The 20,550-nt window shown below is 39.5% G+C and overlaps 1 protein-coding gene across 1 annotated transcript in view; it reads left to right on the forward strand.

Annotated features, from left to right (window-relative positions):
* ttn.2 (titin, tandem duplicate 2) overlaps positions 1-20,550 on the forward strand; it is a 308,270-nt gene that overhangs the window by 219,343 nt on the left and 68,377 nt on the right. Inside the window, exons 169-198 of the mRNA XM_048599205.1 lie at positions 1,453-1,568; positions 1,777-2,076; positions 2,193-2,492; positions 2,593-2,698; positions 2,797-2,993; positions 3,092-3,397; positions 3,503-3,781; positions 3,887-4,186; positions 4,291-4,593; positions 4,764-5,138; positions 8,806-9,108; positions 9,316-9,615; positions 9,720-10,016; positions 10,107-10,391; positions 10,493-10,786; positions 10,867-11,166; positions 11,298-11,606; positions 11,734-11,924; positions 12,029-12,458; positions 13,579-13,887; positions 13,975-14,123; positions 14,958-14,990; positions 15,104-15,233; positions 15,325-15,624; positions 15,728-16,045; positions 16,145-16,441; positions 16,568-16,867; positions 17,243-17,557; positions 17,896-18,044; positions 20,398-20,548. Coding sequence (XP_048455162.1) covers positions 1,453-1,568; positions 1,777-2,076; positions 2,193-2,492; positions 2,593-2,698; positions 2,797-2,993; positions 3,092-3,397; positions 3,503-3,781; positions 3,887-4,186; positions 4,291-4,593; positions 4,764-5,138; positions 8,806-9,108; positions 9,316-9,615; positions 9,720-10,016; positions 10,107-10,391; positions 10,493-10,786; positions 10,867-11,166; positions 11,298-11,606; positions 11,734-11,924; positions 12,029-12,458; positions 13,579-13,887; positions 13,975-14,123; positions 14,958-14,990; positions 15,104-15,233; positions 15,325-15,624; positions 15,728-16,045; positions 16,145-16,441; positions 16,568-16,867; positions 17,243-17,557; positions 17,896-18,044; positions 20,398-20,548 — 7,742 coding nt within the window. The remainder of the gene's footprint in view (positions 1-1,452; positions 1,569-1,776; positions 2,077-2,192; positions 2,493-2,592; positions 2,699-2,796; positions 2,994-3,091; positions 3,398-3,502; positions 3,782-3,886; positions 4,187-4,290; positions 4,594-4,763; positions 5,139-8,805; positions 9,109-9,315; positions 9,616-9,719; positions 10,017-10,106; positions 10,392-10,492; positions 10,787-10,866; positions 11,167-11,297; positions 11,607-11,733; positions 11,925-12,028; positions 12,459-13,578; positions 13,888-13,974; positions 14,124-14,957; positions 14,991-15,103; positions 15,234-15,324; positions 15,625-15,727; positions 16,046-16,144; positions 16,442-16,567; positions 16,868-17,242; positions 17,558-17,895; positions 18,045-20,397; positions 20,549-20,550) is intronic.

Below are 20,550 nucleotides of genomic sequence, written 5' to 3' on the forward strand. Positions count from 1 at the left end.
TTTTCCTTGATCTCTATGCAGATTTATGCACAATAGACCACACCATCTCCCTCCTCTGGATCTCCTCCATTATCTAAGTCTCTGAATTTACCCTAACTTAGGTTCCAGTCTTATCCACTTGATTCCTGCCAGAAAGTGATCACCAATGGCTTCTCATCACTCTCTTGTTCCATTATCTCTGGACTTTCCCAATATTCTATTGTTGCCCCTCCCTTCTTTTTCTTATTGACATGCAACCCTTAGTGAAAATACATCATCTTTCCACATATATGCTGATAACTGTGGGCACTGTCTGTGTACCTGTAACTGATTCATGTCTGTTCAAGAAACTAGTTCATCACCACCTTTTTAAGGGATGAATAATATATGCTGGTCTTGCCAGCAGAACTCATATCCATGAATGATTTTTTTAAATGACATTGAATTCTATGGCACTGTCGCATCCTTGGACTCCTCCACAGTTTCTGATTGGATATCAGATTAAAATCTGGAATTAAGAACTTACTCATGACCATGAAACTGTTGCCAATTGTCAGAAAAACCCATCTGGCTTGCTGATGTACTTTAGAGAAGGAAATCTGCCATCTTCACCTGGTCTGACCTACATGCGACTCCAGATCCACAACAATGTGGTTGACACTCAACCGCCCTCTAAAATGGCCCAGCAAGCCACTCAGTTCAAAGGCAGCTGGGGACAGGCAATAATAAAAATGCTGGCCAGCCACAATGTCCATGTCCCATGAGTGAGTAAAAAGTAAAGACAAGCAGCATGACATTTTTATATTCGTTTATGGGATGTGGGCTTCCTGACTAGGCCAGCATTTATTGCCTGTCACTAGTTGCCGGGTGAGAAGTTAATAATCAACCACGTTACTGTGGATCTGGAGTCACACGTAGGCCAGATCGGTTAAGAATGGCACATTTCCTTCCCTAAAGCATATGGGTGAACAAGCTAGAACATGTTTCAAAAGTAGTTTGTTTGTTGTAAGATGTTTTGGAACATCTGGTAGCCATGAAAGGCATCGAATGAATAAACTGCTCCTTAAAGTCTATCTCCTTGATTTAGTTTTACTTTCCCTGTTATGATTTCTTCTTTCTCGGCTCTATCAAACATTTTTAAAAAACGGATGTTTCTCCTGTCAAGTGTCTTGTGGAGATTTTACTACGTCAGAGGCATTATATAAATGCAAGTAGTTGAGAGATTTTCTGGTTAGTTGCTGAACTTGTGATTTGTTTTGTTAAGGCTGAAAAGGATTAAATATGTAGCTGGATTTTGGCTGATCAGAATGTTTTTGAAGCTGGGAGAATGCAATTTTTGATAATTTCAACTTATTGAGCAATTCACATGAGCAAAAACAATCTTGTCTTTATGATCATTACAGATGCCAGAATGTTAGATAAACACAATGCATTAAAATTGGCATGTGTATATTCATATTTTGCTTTTAACAGAGTGAAAGGACTTACTCCGAAGAAGAAGTATAAGTTCCGTGTTCTGGCAGAGAACTTAGCTGGTCCTGGCAAGCCGAGCCAAGAAACGGACCCAATACTGGTGAAGGATCCAATCGGTATGTGCACATTTTCAACTCAAATTTCATAATTTTTTTTATGTTGGAGTAAATTTTGGCACAAAGATTTTGCCCACAACCAAAAAATATCGGAAATTGCTCCTGTAATATTCCGATATCCATTGGGTGTGTGCAAGGCCTGATAGAATTGAGCATATTATGTTTACCTAAGCATTGAACAGTAATTTTCATGTAAATTGATTTATAGACCCACCATGGCCTCCTGGAAAACCTAATGTTAAAGATGTGATGAAGACTTCAGCGTTCCTGAATTGGACTAAACCAGAACATGATGGAGGAGCAAAGATTGAGTCTTACATTGTTGAGTTGCTGAAGAGTGGAACAGAGGATTGGGTTAGAGTAGCTGAAGGTGTTCCAAGCACTGAATATTTCCTGAAAGGACTGATGGATAAACAAGAATACTCATTCCGTGTTAGAGCAGTAAACAAAGCCGGTGAAAGTGAGCCCAGTGAACCCAGTGATCCTGTGCTGTGCAAGGATAGATTAAGTAAGTTTTACTCAGTGTATAGGCTATATGTATTGCATATCAACTTTGGATAACTTTGGAAAATGCAAAAAGTCTTTTTGTTTCTCTAAATACAAGAGTTGTTTACTTCCGCACAGATCCTCCTTCGCCTCCACGTTGGCTACGAGTTGTTAACATCACAAAAAATACTGCTGATCTTAAATGGACACCTCCAGAAAAGGATGGCGGCTCTCCAATAACAAATTATATAGTGGAAAAAAGGGATGTAAGACGAAAAGGCTGGCAAACTGTTGATACAACAGTAAAAGATACCAAGTACACAGTTACACCTCTTTCAGAAGGTTCTCTGTATGTGTTCAGGGTTGCTGCGGAAAATGCAGTTGGACAGAGTGAATACTGTGAACTGGAAGATTCAGTACTTGCTAAAGATACCTTCAGTAAGTTCTTCCATGGTTATGAATTTCTCTTTCCCTCTGCATAATTGTTTCCTTCTTTGAGTTCTTTACGTCTGACGTATATATTTTGATTTCTCTCCAGCAACTCCTGGGCCACCATATGCTCTTACAGTCGTGGATGTAACCAAGAGACATGTTGAACTGAAATGGGAAGCTCCCAAAAATGATGGTGGACGGCCAATACAGAGGTTATTATAGTTTTTGTTTAATTATTCAGCACACTTTAAACACATTACAGTTTCTTTTTATAATGTACGCTGATGAGTCCCATGCAATGTTTGTACAGGTATGTAATTGAAAAGAAAGAGAAATTAGGAACTCGCTGGGTTAAAGCTGGCAAGACTGCAGGACCAGAATGCAATTATAGAGTCACTGATGTAATCGAGGGCACCGAAGTTCAATTCCAAGTTCGTGCTGAGAATGAAGCTGGCTGCGGGCATCCAAGTGAACCAACTGATATGCTTACAATTGAAGACCCAACTAGTGAGTAGAAACAGAAATTAAAAACAGTATCACATGAATCACTTTGAATTTTGAAAACAAATTGCAGGTAAAATTTAATGTAATTTTATTGTATCCAGGTCCCCCATCTCCTCCTCTTGAATTACACGTGACAGATGCAAGCAGAGATCACATATCTATTGAATGGAAACCACCAGATAAAAATGGCGGTAGTCCCATTATTGGCTACCATATTGAACTTTGTGAACCAGGAACAGAGAAGTGGATGAGAATTAATTCTCGCCCAGTCAAGGATCTGAAATATAAAGCAGTAGAAGGCGTCATCCCTGATAAAGAGTATGTCTTCAGAGTTAGGGCTGTGAATGCCATTGGAGCAAGTGATCCATCTGAAATTTCAGAAAACGTTGTGGCGAAAGATTCTGACTGTAAGAGTTGATGTCTTTTAAAATGGCTGCTTCCTCAATCTTAAATTGTTCTTTGATAAATAAAACAACATTTTGTATTAAAATTTTGAAAAATTACTTTAATAGGTAATCCAAGCATCGAAGTGCAAACTCAAGATATAACTGTTGTGGAGGGTGAGAAATTGAACATCCCTGTAACCTTTAGAGCTGTACCAACGCCAACAATTACATGGTATAAGAACGGACAGGAATTTAAAGCAGATGACAGGGTGACTATGAAGAGTGCCTATACCCTTGCATCCCTTGAGATTACAAACAGTGTTCACGCTGATGCTGGAGTCTATACTATTAATTTGGAAAACAAACTGGGTACAACAACAGGCACCATCAATGTTAAAGTCATAGGTAAATATTCTGAAGTGAAATGGAGAGAAACCTGCTTGTTTATTTCCTTATCTGAGAAGCTTATTTTTAGACTGACATAATACATTTTTCTTTGTTTTAATTAAGGATTGCCTGGTCAATGTAAAGATATCAGAGCAAGTGATATCACCAAGAGTTCTTGCAAAATAACCTGGGATCCTCCAGAGTATGATGGTGGCAGCCCAATTCTTCATTACGTTCTTCAACGTCGTGAGGCTGGCAGAAGAACATATACACCAGTAATGTCTGGTGAGAATAAACTAAGCTGGCCAGTAAAAGATCTTATTCCAAATTGTGAATACTATTTCCGCGTAAAGGCTGTGAACAAAATTGGTGGTGGTGAATACACTGAACTTCGCAACCCTGTTATCGCAGAGGATCCAAAGCGTAAGTATTCTGGGAGAAAAGTCATCATTGGACAACATATATCGATATAGCCTATAATCATTGCGATACATTGGATACTCATTTACGGTTGTAATTTTCCTCAGAACGCCCTGATCCACCAGTCGACCTGGAGGCCCAGGATCCAACTTCAAAATCAGTAACACTCACATGGAAACCTCCTCTTTATGACGGTGGCTGCAAAATCATGGGCTATATCATAGAAAAACTAGCTAAAGGAAGTGAGGAATGGGAGAGATGCAATGAGTATTTGGTTCCTGTTCTGTCCTACACTGTAAAAAATCTTACGGAAGGAAAGGAATACCAGTACCGTGCACGTGCTGAGAATATTGCTGGAATCAGTGATCCTTCAAGAATAACTCCAGGAATCAAAGCAGTGGACCCAATCGGTGAGTATTTTCTTCACATCTGAGGCTCCGAAAAGCCATTAAATGGGTCATAACCTAAATGCTTTACTTTTATAAATGACCAGCTGAGGAAACAATTATGTAGTAATTTGAAGGCTGAGTAATTCAGCAAGGAGAGATTTTTTTAACAATTATTCTGCTTTCCTCTTCAGATCCACCAAAGGTCTTCCTTGTTGGAAACCTTCAGTTTGGATTAAATGTCAGAAGAGGCGATGAAATTAGTCTTCTGGCCCATATTTCTGGATCTCCTTATCCAACTGTGACATGGCTTCGAAATGATGAAGTAATTAGACCTGAAGAAATCAAAAAGAGAGTAGAAAAACTAATACCAGCGAGGAAGAAGGCAGCTGTAGTTGAGGAACCATTTTCTCTCAGCTTACCAGAACGTTTAACTGTTGATAATAGCAGAAGAGGAGAGTCCCAAATGATGGTTCGTGATTCCATCAGAAAAGACCATGGAAAATTTACTATCAAAGTAGAAAACGATCACGGTGTTGCCCATGCCAGTTGCGATGTTAATGTCCTAGGTATGATGTAATACAAATTTTTCATAAATGTTACATTATTATTTTATAAACATTCAAGTAAGGAGCAGAGGTATCTCGAACTCGCTGTACCATTTAATAAGATCATAGCTGATCTGCTTGTTTTTCCAAATTCCACATTCCCATCCAACCCCAATAACCTTTGATTCCACTGCCTAACAAAAACCTAACAATCTTTACCTTAACAATATTTAATGACCCCTCTTCACCTGCCTTCTGAGGTGGAGTCCCAAGGTCAAACAGCCTTTTTAGAGAAAAGTATTCTCCTCATCAATGTGCTAAAAGAGAAGCCACTCATTTTTAAACAGTGCCTCGAGTTCTCTGCTGAGCCAAAGAGAAAGTAGCATTTCTGCGTTCTCCTTGTAAAGGCCATTCAGATTCTTATATTCTTTCATCAACTTACCCCTCACCCTTCTAAACTCCACTGCAAAAAGGCCAGTCTGTCCAACTTCTTCTATTAGACAGCCTCTTCATTCCAGGAATCAATTTTGTAAACCTCCTATGAACGACTTCCAATGCATTTAGATCCGACTTTAAACAAGGGGACAGAAACAACACCCAGTAGGTGTGCTCTCTTCAATGTCCTGTATAACTAAGCATAACATTTCCACTGTTATGTTCAATTGCTTTCATAAAAAAAATGGCAAACTATTAGTCTGCTCAATTACTTGTCTGTATTTGAATATTAATTATTTCTGACTCATGCAGTAGAACCCTCTGAACCTCAAAATTCTGCAGTCATCTGTTTAGGGAAAACTCTGCTTTTAAATTCTTCCTGGTAAAATAAACAACTACACTTTTTACCATATTACGCTCCATCTGTAGGTTTTTGCTGATTCATTCAACCTATTTATATCAGTGCACAACCTTCTTATGATAACACAGTGTGGAGCGAGAGGAACACAGCAGGCCAGGCAGCATCAGAGGAGCAGGAAAGCTGACGTGTTGGGTCGGGACCCTTCCTCCAACTCCACACTGTGTTATCTCTGACTCCAGCATTGGCAGTTCTTACTATCTCTGAGTGAGTTACAACCTTCTTATGTCCTTCTTTTCCTACCTATCTTTGTATCATCTACAAATTTAGCTACCATTACAACCTTCTTATGTCCTTCTTTTCCTACCTATCTTTTTATCATCTACACATTTAGCTACCATGCCTTCACTCATCTCTTCTGAGCAATTAGACCATAAGAAATATAGGAACAGAGTTAAGCCATTTGGGCAATTGAGACTGCTCTGCCATTCTAACATAGCTGATATGTTTCTCAACCTGCCTTCTCCCCATAATCTTTGATCCCCTTACTAATCGAGAACCTATCAATCTCTATCTTGAAGACAATGGTTTTGCCTCCATAGCCCTCTGCTGCAATGAGTTCCACAGATTCAACACCCTCTGGCTGAAAAATTCCTCCTCCTCTTGGTTCTAAAGGGTCTGCCATTCACCCTGAGGCTGTGCCTTCAGATTCTAGACTCTCCTACTAGTGAAAACATCTTCTCCACACCCAATCTACCCAGGGCTCTCAGTATTCTGTCAGTTTCAACGAGATCCCCTTCATCCTCATAAACTCCATTGGGTTTGGACCCAGAGTCTCAACCGCTCTTCATATGACAAGCCCTTCATTCCCAGGATCATTCTTGTAAACCTTCCCTGGACCCAATGCCAGCACATCCTTTCTTTGGTACAGGGCCCAAAATTGCTCACAATGTGCCAAATATGGTCTGACCATAACCGTATACAGCCTCAGCAGTACATCCCTCCTTTTGTCTTCTAGCCCTCTCGAAATGAGAGCAAACATTGCTTTTGCCATCCTAACTGCTAACTGAACCTGCATGTTAGCCGTCAGAGAATCCTGAACTAGGACTCCTAAATCACTTTGTGATTGAGATTTCTGAAGTCTTTCCCCATTTAGGAAATAGTCTACAACTCTATTCTTCCTGCCAAAGTGCATAATCTGATACTTTCTCACATTGTACTCCATCTGCCACTTCTTTGTCCACTGTCCTAGCTTCTCTGAGTCTTTCTACAGCATTCCTGCTTCCTCAACGCTACCTGTCCCTCCACCTATTTTTGTGTTGTTTGCAAAACTTAGGAACAGTCTCCTCAATTTCTTTGTCCAGATCTTTAACGTATAACATGAACAGTTGTAGTTCCAAAACTGAGACCTGCAGAACTCTACTAGTCACCAGGTGCCATTCTGAAAAAGACCTCTTTATCCCCACCCTGTGCATTCTGCCAGTCAATCCTCTATTTATCCAAGTATCTTGCCCCTAGCACCATGGGATCTTGTCTTATTTAGCGGCCACCTGTGTGGCATGTTGCCAAAAGCCTTCTGGAAATCCAAATTGGTCATGTCCATTCACTCTCCTTTGTTTAACTTGCTCGTTACCACCTCAAATAATTTTAACAGATTTGTCAGGCATGACCCCTCCTTAATGAAGCCATGCTGACTCAGCCCTTTTGTACCATGCACTTCCAAGTATTCCTCAATCTCATCCCTAATGACTGTAAAATCTTACCAACGACCAAGGTCAGCTAACCAGTATATAATTTCCTGTCTTCTGCCTCCTTCACTTCTTAAACAGGGATGTTACATTTGTCATTTTCTAGTCCTCTGGGGCCCTCCCTGACTCCAGTGATTCCTAGAAGATTTTTCCCGAAAGAAGCCCTTCAGCTTCACCAGAATCTACTCCTTAGTAATGGCCGCTACACTCACCTCGGCCTCCTGTCTCTCTTGAAGTTCTGGTATGCTGCTGGCGTCTTCCACCATGAAAACTGATGCTAGGTACCTGTTCAGTTCCACTGCCATTTCTTTATTCCCTGTTACTACTTCTCCAGCCTCATTTTCCAGCTGTCCAATGTTCACCCTTGCCTCACTCTTACCTTTTATATATCTGAAAAATCTTCTGCAATCTGCATTTGTATTACTGGCTAGCTTGCCCTAATATTTCATCTTCTCCCCTCCTCCATCCCTTATTGCTTTTTATGCTGCCCTCTGCTGGTTTTAAAGGCTTCCCAATCCTCTGGCTTCTCACTAATCTTCAATACATTGTATGCTTTGTCTTTTGCTTTTATGCCATCCCTGACATAAATTAATAAAAATTAAAAATCTGTCGCCCCAGGACAGAACCATTCTGCCAAGGCCCATTTGCACACGCTGTCTGTTTTTTGCCATCATGCTAATACATTATCCCCTACACCATGTACTTTTACTTTAAGCAATAATCTTTTATGAGGTACCTTGTCAAAATGCATTCCAGAAAAGTACAGAAGGACAGCAAGTTCCCCATTATCCACAGAACATGTTACTCCTTCGGAGAGTTCCAATAGATTGTTAACTGGGATTTCCCTTTCATAGAACCATGCTGGCTCTTCTTGATTACATTTTTTTTTCTGAAGAGCTATGCCATTGCCTCCTTAATGATAAATTCTGGCACCGTTTATTTAATTAATTCACAGGACGTGAACGTCATTGGCCAGGCTAGTGTTTATTGCCCATCCCTAATTTGCCCAGAGGGCAGTTGAGAATCACCATGACAGAAGTCAAACTATCTCTCCATTAGTTGTAATTTGATATGCAGTTGCCAAAATGCAAACATATACTGTTGTCACTATAAGCATAATTTATGAATTTTGTATTTGGCATTCTAGACACACCTGGTCCACCGGTCAACTTCATATTTGAGGAAGCCAGAAAAAATTCTGTCATGTGCATATGGGATCCTCCTTTGGATGATGGCGGTAGTGAGATTCTTAATTATGTCTTGGAGAAAAAGGATAATTCCAAAGCTGAACTCAGCTGGATTTCCATTACATCAACTCTTAGACATTGCAAATATCATGTGACAAAACTTATTGAAGGAAAAGAGTACATTTTCCGTGTGGCAGCAGAAAATAAATTTGGTCCTGGTCCATTTTGTGTCTCAAAGCCATATGCTGCCAAAGATCCATTTGGTAAGTTATAACTTTTCTTTCCCAAATTCATCATCGTATAGATCACAATGCTTAAAGTTATTTTAAAGTTTTACTTGTCACAATCATCGTTGAAGAAAATTACTTTGTTGATATAGTTTACTTTCCAACTTTTATGCCAATAATACTTGATATCAACCTGTTGATAAATGTATAGCAATTTATTCATCCTTGTCATTTCTGATTTAGATCCTCCTGACGCCCCTGATAAACCTGAAGTGGTGGATGTTTCTAGAAATAGCATGGTTATTACATGGAAAGAGCCAAAAGATAATGGTAGTCCTATTTTAGGCTACTGGGTTGAAAAGAGAGAAGTTAACAGTACGCATTGGACCCGCGTCAATAAAAACTTGTTAAATGCTCTCGAAGTAAAAGCTGAAGGCCTCATGGAAGGATTAACATATATATTCAGAGTCTGTGCCGAAAATGCAGCTGGCCCTGGAAAATTCAGTCCACCTTCAGATCCAAAGATAGCACGGGACCCAATTTGTAAGTACTGGCTTAACAATAGCTGACAAACTAAAATGCAGAACATTTTTTTCATGCACGCCTTGTTTGTTTCACAATCAATTGCATTCCTTTTCCTTTTTAAGTGCCACCTGGGCCACCAATACCTAGCGTCCTGGATACAACTGCAAAATCAATAGAAGTAATCTGGGAGCCTCCTGTCTATGATGGTGGTGGTGAAATCAATGGTTATCATGTTGACAAGCAACTTGTTGGATCAAAGGAATGGTCACGCTGCACAGATAGAATTGTTAAAGACCGCAAGTTCACAGTCTTTGGTGTTAGGGAAGATGCAGATTATATCATTCGTGTGACAGCAGTCAATAATGCAGGGGAAGGAGCTCCTGGTCTGACTAATGCCGTAACTGTCATGGATCCAAAAGGTAATGAAGACTGTGCAAAAAGCTTGTGATTTGTTTGTATTTTTGAATTTTGTCTTTGTTTTTATATAAAGCACATCTTTTTGCTTTTAGAGCCTCCAGTGGTGGAGTTTCATGAAAGTGTGAAAGGAGGTGTTCTAAAACTAGCTGGAGAAACACTCAGACTTCCTGCCATAGTAACAGGTCGACCACCTCCAGAAATTAAATGGAGCAAGGAAGAAGGCAAACTTGATGAAAGCCGGGTTGTTATTGAAACAGTTGGTACCAACACAGAATTAACCATAAAAACTGCACAAAGAAGCGATTTTGGCAGATACATGGTCACTGGTACAAACAGCAGTGGCAGCAAAACTGCATGGACTCGAGTGGACATCGTAGGTAAGACATATAAATTAATGAAACAAGCTTAAAGTAGGTTAGTATTCTACATCAATACCTTGGTTGTATCTAAATCATGTATCACATCTTTCTTCTTCCAGATGTGCCTGGACCTATTTTGGATCTAAAACCTGTAGTTGTTACGAGAAAGATGATATTACTTAACTGGTCTGAACCTATAGATGATGGTGGTAGTGACATCATTGGCTACGTTATTGAGAGAAAGGATGCAAAAATGCATTCCTGGAGACAACCGATGGAGACAGAAAAATCTAAGTGTGACATTGTTGGTCTTCTTGAAGGACAAGAATATATGTTCCGTATTTGTGCTAAAAACAAGTACGGCTGTGGTCCTGCTACTACGCTTGGACCTATAGCTGCAGTTGATCCCTTAGGTAAGATATGAACAGAAGAACTAAATAATTTCTGTGCATGTGTGTCACATGTTTGAATTGAAAATGCATTTTAATTATAGGCCCACCAATGTCGCCTGAGAAATTTACATACACAGAAAGGACAAAGTCAACAGTCACACTTACTTGGAAACCTCCACGAAACGATGGTGGTCGCCCTGTTTTGGGATACTTTGTTGAAAAGAAGAAACATGACCAGCCTACGTTTGAGAGAGCTAACCAAGTGATCTGTCCAGATACAACTTTTGTGGTTGAGGATCTAGAAGACCTAAACATGTATGATTTCCGTGTCAGAGCTGTCAATGAAATTGGAGAAAGTGAACCGTCAATTACTCTTAATGTAATAGTGCAAGATGATGAAGGTACATGCACTTCTTTAGTGGTTTTGGCTTGTGCTCCTATATCTTTGTGTTAAAAATATAAGTTTTTCTTCCAAACTTTCATAATTTTGCAACATCTTTATTCTTGTTTGAATTGCTTTTTGTTCCAACAGTGAGTCCAATTGTAAGACTACGGCTGAAAGTTAAGAAAAGTGTTATTGCTGTGAAAGCTGGTGAGCCAATTGACATTCCAGCTGAGGTGGAAGGCCTTCCTTTCCCCAAAATTGAATGGAGTAAAGGTGAAACAGTCATAGAAAAACCAACTGACCGACAGAAGATAGAAACTAAAGTCACCTCAAGAACAACTGGAGATACTAGGTTCAGTATTCCTGTAGCTGTTCGTCAGGATACAAATACTTACACTGTTACTGCTTCAAACCGCCTTGGAACAGCATCCCAATCTGTGGACATTAATGTTCTAGGTGAGAAAGTGAAACAAATGCAACAAAGAATTTGAGAGAATATTATGAAGCTTGTATAAGAAACTCTGAAAAAGTGACTGTGTCAATTTAAATATTGATTAATATTGAACTTTATTTTTAACTTTAGATAAGCCTTCACCACCAAGAAATGTTAAAGTTTCTGATATCAAAGCAGAATCCTGCTATCTAACCTGGGATGCTCCTGAGGACAATGGTGGCAGTGAAATAACTAACTATATTGTTGATAAGCGTGACGCAAGCAAGAAGAAATCCGAATGGGAGGAGATCACAAATTATATTATTGAAAGACGATATGGCGTAATGTTTCTTTTTCACATTATTTCACTAAGTCAATGTTTTCACAATCTGTCTAAATGCATTTAGTAGATGTCATTTGTGTAACCAAGTTTTCTTCTGCTTAGGTATGGAAACTGACGACTGATGGACAATATCAGTTTAGAGTTAGAGCAGAAAACAAGTATGGAATTAGTGATGGCTGTATGTCTGATAAAGTGACAATCAAAGATCCATTTGGCCTCCCAGGACCACCAAGTAAACCAAAAGTGTCTGATATTACAAGGTCATCAATGCTTGTATCTTGGGAGCCACCACTGGATAATGGTGGTTCTCCAATCACAGGCTACTTTATTGAAAAGAGAGAGGTTGGTGGTGTGTATTGGTCACGTGTCAACAGAGGTCCTGCCACAAAGCCAGCTGTAAGGGGCCAAAACTTCAATGTTCTTCACTTGCTGGATGGTGTTGAGTATCAGTTCAGAGTCATGGCTGTAAATGCAGCTGGAGTTGGACCACCTAGTGAACCTTCTGACCCTGCTTTGGCAAGTGATCCTAAATGTAAGTTTAATTTCTCTAAGGTTTTGGAGTAGATTTGTAGCTCGGGTTGTGGGTGTTGAGGTTGGTTGGCTCGCCGAGCTGGTTTGTTGTTCCGCAGACGTTTCGTTACCGTGCTTGGTAACATCCTCAGTGCAGCCTCTGATGAAGCGTCGGTGTGTTTTCCCGCCTGGTTTTTAAACTCTGGGGTCCGTTGCGATGGATTGCCTCACTTCCGGGTTTCCTCCATAGTGGAATGTATATGGGGTCGAGTTCAATGTGTTTATTAATAGCCTGCTTCGTGGAGTGCCATGCTTCCAGGAATTCTCGTGCTTGTCTCTGCCTAGCCTGTCCCAGGATCTTGGTGTTGTCCCAGTCGAAGTCGTGGTTCTCCTTGTCCATGTGGATTGAGATGAGTGAGTATTGGTCGTGTCTTTTTGTAGCCAGTTGGTGTTCATGTACTCTTGTTGTTAACTAACAAGGGTACATGAACACCAACTGGCTACAAAAAGACACGACCAATACTCACTGATCTCAATCCACATGGACAAGGAGAACGACCATTTCGACTGGGACAACACCAAAATCCTGGTACAAGCTAGGCAGAGACAGGCACGAGAATTTCTAGAAGCCTGGTACTCCATGAAGCATACTATTAATAAACATAATGAACTCGACCCCACATACATTCCGCTACGAACGAAAACCGGAAGTGAGGCAATCCATCTCAACGGATCCCAGAGTTTAAAAACCAGGCAGGAAAACATATCGACGCTTCATTGGAGGCTGCACTGAGGATGTTACCCAGCATGGTAACGAAACATCTGCAAAACAAGAAATCAGCTCGGCAAGCCACCAACCTCAACAAGTTTAATTTCTGGATATATACCTTCTTCATCTCAGTTAAAGAAATAGCATTGATTAAAATGCTTACTAAAATAAATCTCCAAAAATAATCTATATACATTGATAAATATGATAATATTTGAACTAACTTTAGCAAGATAAAGTTTGCAAAATTGTAAAATATTTTTGATGTTTCATTTTTCTGCTAAAGGCAAAGAAATAGCAAAAAAGGCAATATTCAGATATACTGTAGAAAATACAGTAGATTAACATAAATATGACTTTTTTTTCCCTGAAGATCCACCAAGTGCTCCATCCTGTCCTGAAGTCACTGGCAAAACTAAGAATACAATTTCGCTTAAATGGAAACGCCCAGAGAAAGATGGTCATAGCCCAATTCAAGGCTATATTGTTGAGATGCAAGAGGAGGGTTCACCTGATTGGACAAGAGCATCAGATCCAGATAAACTGCTTCCTAACTGTGAATATGTGGTGCCCAACTTACAGGCACTCAGAAAGTACAAGTTCCGTATTAAAGCTGTTAATGCTGCAGGAGAATCTGAACCAAGTTTACCAACTTCAGAAATAATTATGAAGGAAATTCTAGGTATGTGCCTCTAAGTTTAGAATGAAAGAATGTTGGAACCCAATTTTGGAAAGTTAAAGCTAACATATTTTTGATCGTAATTTGCAGAGGAACCAGCTATAACATTGGAGGTTGGTGCACAAGATCTCCTCAATTGTCTTGCCGGTACACATTTGAGAATTCCAGCCATTGTCACAGGCCGCCCTACTCCAAAGATTAGTTGGGAATTTGAAGGACAAGCTAAGACCGTGCTGAAGGTATGAAATAGTTTAATCGTATGTAGCTATGCATTGTCAGCTGCAAGGCAGGAATCCTTGATGCTATCCAAATTCAAGATATCTGTAGCTTCATGAGAAGGTCAAAGGCCGGGCATTCTGTGGTGTTAACTCATCACATGATTTCCCAAAGCCTAACCTCCATCTACAGGGCACAAGTCAGGAATGTGCTGGATTAGTCTCCAATTGCTCAGCTGAGTGCAGCTCTAACAACACTCAAAAAATTTCAGCCTCACCCACCCCATCCACCACTTTCAACATTGATTTTCCCATGCAGCAGTGCACAGCGGTAACTGTGTGGTATCACTGTTACCATCTATAATATGTACTGCATCAATTCACCAAGGTTCCTTCAACAGCATCTCTGAAACCCATGACCCAAGCCATCTAGAATGACCAGGGGAGTATATACATAGAAACACTACCATCTGCAAGTTCCCTTCCAGGAAGCATACTACCCTGATTTGGAGCTGTATCCCCATGCCTTCACTGTCACTGGTCAAAATCATAGGACTGCCTCCCTAACATTACTATGGATGTACCGACAACAAATGGACAGCAGCGGTCCAAGAGGGTTGTTCACTATCACTTTCTCCAGGACAATTAGGACGAGTAATAAATGCTGGCCTAGTCAGTGATGTCCATATCTTATGAAGTGATTTTTTAAAAGTTGAGTTTAGACCAGAATTAGATCGAAATAAAATAGAACCAATTTACAAGCATGAAACAAATCATTCAGCAATTATCATAGTCTTTCCTTAAAAAAAAAGGATTTAGCAGATTTTATAACATTTTATATTTTATTGTTTTATTTAGGATGAAGTACATAAACTCCCAACTGATGCCCAGGTAATAATGTGGACCATAATTCTTTTGAAGTATTGCATTTGAAAGTTTGGAAAGTTAAAGTTGAATTTGCATTTTATTTGCTGTTTATTAATTTATCTTTTTCTCTTTTGTAGGTCGAAGGTACTGAAACTAAGACAGCTGTGGTTATTCCAGCATGTAATAGAAGCCACTCTGGTCGCTACAGCATTACTGCAAAGAACAAAGCTGGGCAAAAGACAGCACATGTCAGAGTAAATGTTCTTGGTATGTCACTCTGTTATTAGAATGTATTTGAAAAAGATTCTTTGTAATGGTTTAATGTGATTATTAAATTTGTTACCATCATGTTTTACAGATATGCCAGGACCACCAAAAGATCTCAAAGTAAGTGACATTACAAGAGGCACTTGCAGGCTTTCATGGAAACCCCCAGACAATGATGGTGGAGATAGAATTAAGAGTTACGTTGTGGAGAAAAAGACTGTGGAAGGAAAGGCATGGGTCAAAGCTAATGCTGCCTGTGCAGGCACATCATTCCTTGTGCCTGATCTTATTGAAGGACAGGAGTACTTCTTCCGTGTCCGCGCAGAAAACCGATTTGGTATTGGTGCACCAGTAGAAACGATCCAGAGGACCAAGGCTCGAGATCCAATCTGTAAGTTAATCATTGAAAAACATACACTTGTCCAATTCAGAGGCAGTATGATTCATTTTAGTGATTATATTTTTCATTTAAAAATTACTTCCCGACTTTTCAGACCCCCCTGAGCCTCCAACAAAACTAAGAGTTGGATTAGTGACTAAGAATTCCGTTTCACTTACTTGGAAACCACCAAAGACAGATGGAGGGGCTCCAGTAACACACTACATTATTGAAAGTCTTTACTTGGATCCTACTGGAGAAAAGAAGGAAGGCTGGAAGCAGTGCAATAGACGAGATGTGGAAGAAACCAAGTTTACCGTAGAAGATCTCATTGAGGGTGGGCAGTATGAATTCCGTGTGAAAGCTGTTAATGAAGCTGGTGCCAGTAAACCATGTAATTCTGTTGGACCCATTGACGTGAAAGATCAAACATGTAAGTCCCAACAGAAACTGTATCATAACTCACCAATTTAACAATTGAAAATATCAAATCAAAACCGAACTAAAATATCCTTAATATTCCCTTCTTTAGGTCCACCTGAAATTGATCTTAAGGAATTCTTAGAGGCAGAACAAAATACAGACATCAACATTGTAGCCAAAGTCAAGGGCACACCATTCCCAACTTTGACATGGTACAAAGCACCTGTCCAAAAGCCAGAGGACAAATCTAAAGTAGAATATGATCAACATGTCAACAAAATTGTGTCGGAGGATGGTTGCACTCTATTAATTCGTCAGTCCCTCCGAAAGGACACTGGTCTTTACACACTCACTGCAACAAACAATTTGGGAACTGCTTCTAAGGAAATGAGACTCAACGTTCTGGGTAATCTTTTGTATAATTTGACTCTTTTGATTTCTAATTTTGACAATCCAATGACGTGCATTCCTTTCATTTGCTATACTGAATGTAATTGAGAATATTCATATTTTGACTTATTTTAATACTTAGGTCGTCCTGGTCCTCCAGTTGGTCCTATTAAGTTTGAAGGAATAAGTGCCGAAAAGATGACTTTATCATGGCTACCTCCTCATGATGATGGTGGCTCCAAGATCACCAACTATGTTGTTGAAAAGAGAGAAGCAAGTAGAAGGACCTGGATTCAGGTTGCCAATGATGTTAAAGAGTGCACCTGCGCGGTACCCAAGTTATTGGAAGGACATGAATATGTATTCCGCATCATGGCTCAGAACAAATACGGTGTTGGTGAACCTCTCGACAGTGAACCAGAAACAGCAAGAAACCTGTTTAGTATGTACTAAAATAAATTTCCTACACTAATTGTATATTTTGATATTCCTAAGTTACAAATGCATCCATACAGTTCAAATCTACATATTGAATAATAGCCAGCAAAATTGTTTCTTTTGAGTGCCAAGTTCCTATTTCATAGTACAAGACTGTTTATGGATTAACAAAATTACTGAAATTAAAACTTATACCAGGTATTGTACAAGCTTTCTAATCCACTAATTCATTAATGAAAATTATTTAAATTTTGTTCTAGAGTTAATGAATATTTTGGATGTTACGTTTTTCACTTCCGTTTTCAAAACTATTGTCAGAATATATTGATTATTGTAGATTTGGAAAATAATGATGAAATCTATGTGATTTTTTTTAAAGCTGTACCTGGAGCTTGTGACAAACCAACTATAAGTAGTGTCACCTACGATTCAATGGTAGTCAATTGGGAAGAACCAGATTATGATGGTGGCTCTCCTGTAACTGGCTATTGGTTAGAACGTAAAGAGACCACTGGGAAGAGATGGAACAGAGTAAATCGGGATCCAATTAGGATTATGCCTCTTGGAGTTTCCTATAAAGTAACTGGCCTTATTGAAGGCTCAGATTATCAATTCCGTGTGTACGCCATCAATGCAGCAGGTGTTGGACCTCCCAGCCCGCCTTCTGACCCAGTGACAGCAAGAGATCCCATAGGTAGGTATTCATTTCTAGTTTGAAGGTTTTCAAACTTTTATATATGGGAGATATTTGTAAATACTGACAGCTAGTGTAGTCCTTTTCACATTCTCGAGTACCAACTGTTCCAACTTTTGGTACTATGAGCTAAATAATGCAGTGCAGAATTGCAAACAGTTTTTTGACTCGCGTCAAGTATCGGAAACAACATGCAAGCAAGTCAACCAACAAAAATCTAATGACTGAATTCTCTCATGAACCCCAAGATTGCAGTTTTAAAACCCATGTTTTATGATGCAGCCAGTTTAACAGCCTGTTTCTAATAGCTTGGTCTAAATGTTAATTTTTTTTTACAGCTCCCCCTGGACCTCCATTCCCTAAGGTGACAGATTGGACAAAGTCAACTGTAGATCTTGAATGGGCTCCACCAAAGAAAGATGGTGGATCCAGGATTACTGGTTATTTTGTTGAATTTAAAGAGGAAGGAAAGGAAGATTGGGAGAAGGTAAATTTATCAATAATGGTTCAATATATTTGATATATTGAAACTGATTTCCTGGTTCCTATTCTCTGCCCTTGCTTGTTGTAGAATTGCAAGAGAAAAATTGAAAAACAGTCTACCAGTTCTGGCCTTAGTCCATCAAAGTTTGGTACTCTAAGTCATTAAAAGGCTCTGTAACATTTCATTGAAGTTCCTTGCTTTGACGTAAAATGAGGTGTAAGTAAACAACTGGAATCACTCAGACCACACTCAGAACTGCAATGGCAGAACCCTTTTTAGCCTGCCGTCACTTTGTCACCTGACTTTATTACACCCTCCTATATGTTGAGATCCAAACTCAGCACCCACTATGTTGTATGTATATGCTACTTTTAAAGGTGTAATATGGTGGGCACCATCTACTGTGTGTATTTAATGTTGTCGCTTCAACTTGTAGTTGGTCTGCTTTGGGCTTGCAAGTTGCATGCACAAAATCAGTTGGTTACTGTAGTACTGTCCTCTTCATAGCTTGAAATATGTTTGGCGCTTTCAAGTAAATGAGTTAATCAATCCCTGATGTGCGATTGATTATTAGACCATTGCCATTAACTTGACATAGTGAACAGCAATAGAAAACGTTGTGTTGATGAGGTCTATCATGCTTGACCAGTCATCCAGCAAGCTAATCAACAGGTAGAACACATGGCCAATAATCTGAAATTGTGCAAATTATATGAGACAATCCTTGATTAACTTGTTCTTTGGAGAGTGTTGCAAACAGTCTGTTGCTTAGCAGCCAAATCCCTATTGAGAGGCCCACTTGAGAAAGGCAAGTGATCAGGGTGTGGCCTCGAATGATAGCAAGTAACAGAAGATTGTCAAAGTGTGCACAAAATCCTCTATATTAAACGAGAGCATAGTAGACCTCCTAGCAGGTTTAAACAGCATTCAGAGGTATAGTTTCTAGACAAGCAAGCTAATTGGATTTGCTTAACTTAACACATCAGGATAATAGCCAAAGAGCTGAAAGATCCCAAAAGATATGGATCGACAGTCCATTTAGAATCGGATTAAACTTCCATAGTAATAAACTAGATTCATGTTATTTAGACAGAAGTGTATGGAATCTATTGACTAGCTTGTGAGCAGATGCAGAGAAAGGGTTCATCAATATGATTTTTCATACTGGAAGCTAGTAAACAGAATTGTTGAGTTGGTGATCACCTTCACCCCATGGAAAATATCCAGAAAGATTTGATAGACAGTTTCAATAAGGATAGCATTGAAGAGTTACCTGAAGAGTGGACATAAGTACAAAATGATCATCTCAGGTTGACAAAGCTGTGTAAATACAAACTCGATAGTTGACACAATCACTAGGAAACCAAACAACCACCAAAGCAGCAAATGGAACAAGTCCAGGCTTCAAAGAAAACAGAAAGGAAAAAGTAGTTGTAGTAGTGGCTGGAGCAGTTTATGGAGGAGAAAGTTTATTAGACCAACAGAAGGCTAAAGATTTAATTGAATTAAAAGAATCGAGAATCCAAAAATGTCCTTAAAGGAACAAATCAGAAAATGCCAAGAAGATTTGAACCTCTTTAAACAGCCTGAACATCAAGATCAGTCAATGGCTAAACAAACTTGACTGCTGTGCATCACGATATACAAATTCTGGATCAGCAATTGCAGTCCATCAAAGAAAAAGTTGACAACAATACGCATGATCACTGATGATTATGACAATTGATGACACCTCCAGGCAAAGTCACTACCACTAGATCAGGTCATAGCCTCAAATTATCTATACTTTATAGATATTCATAGGCCTACTTATCATTGTAAATAGTTGTACCTTCTTTTGGAAGGGAGAGGAATGTTGTACTGTATCTGGCCTTTAAGGACTCCATGTGCTGTTTGTATGCAATGGTGCAACTCTGAGTGGCAGGTGGTCACTTTAGGCTTATAAGCTGCACAACCAGAAATTAGTTGGTTGCTGTAATGTCCTCTTCGTACCTTTATTGTTTTAACTATCCCATGGGATTGAACAATCCCTGATGAGCAGTTGCTTATTAACCCAATATCTTTTAATGTAACAACCACCAGCACTTTCACTTGTCCCTAAGTTTGGATCCCCTTCAAGGGTAATCACAGAAGAATTAGGTTATGTAACTTGAAATGCATCATACTTCATTTCCATGACAACATTTGGCATATACGTGATACCACAGCAGCTAAGGACTTATTTCACCATTCTACCAAAGTAGGAATTCCAGGGCAATGTAAAAGGGACAGCAATTTGACTTAGTAGTTTTCTTGCTGCCATCTCTGTTGCTCAGATTTGACAAATGTTTTTGCCTTTTCTGCTGTTTCTTCATAGGTAAAGGACAAAGAAATCCGAGGGACGAAGTTTGTTGTACCAGGACTGAAGGAAGGAGGACTCTATAGATTTAGAGTAAGGGCAGTAAATGCTGCTGGAGTAGGTGAACCAGGAGAGGTGTCTGATGCAATTGAAGTCAAGGATAGGACAGGT

This window comes from Rhincodon typus, chromosome 7 (assembly GCF_021869965.1).
Source record: "Rhincodon typus isolate 14 chromosome 7, sRhiTyp1.1, whole genome shotgun sequence".
Lineage (NCBI taxonomy): Eukaryota > Metazoa > Chordata > Chondrichthyes > Orectolobiformes > Rhincodontidae > Rhincodon > Rhincodon typus.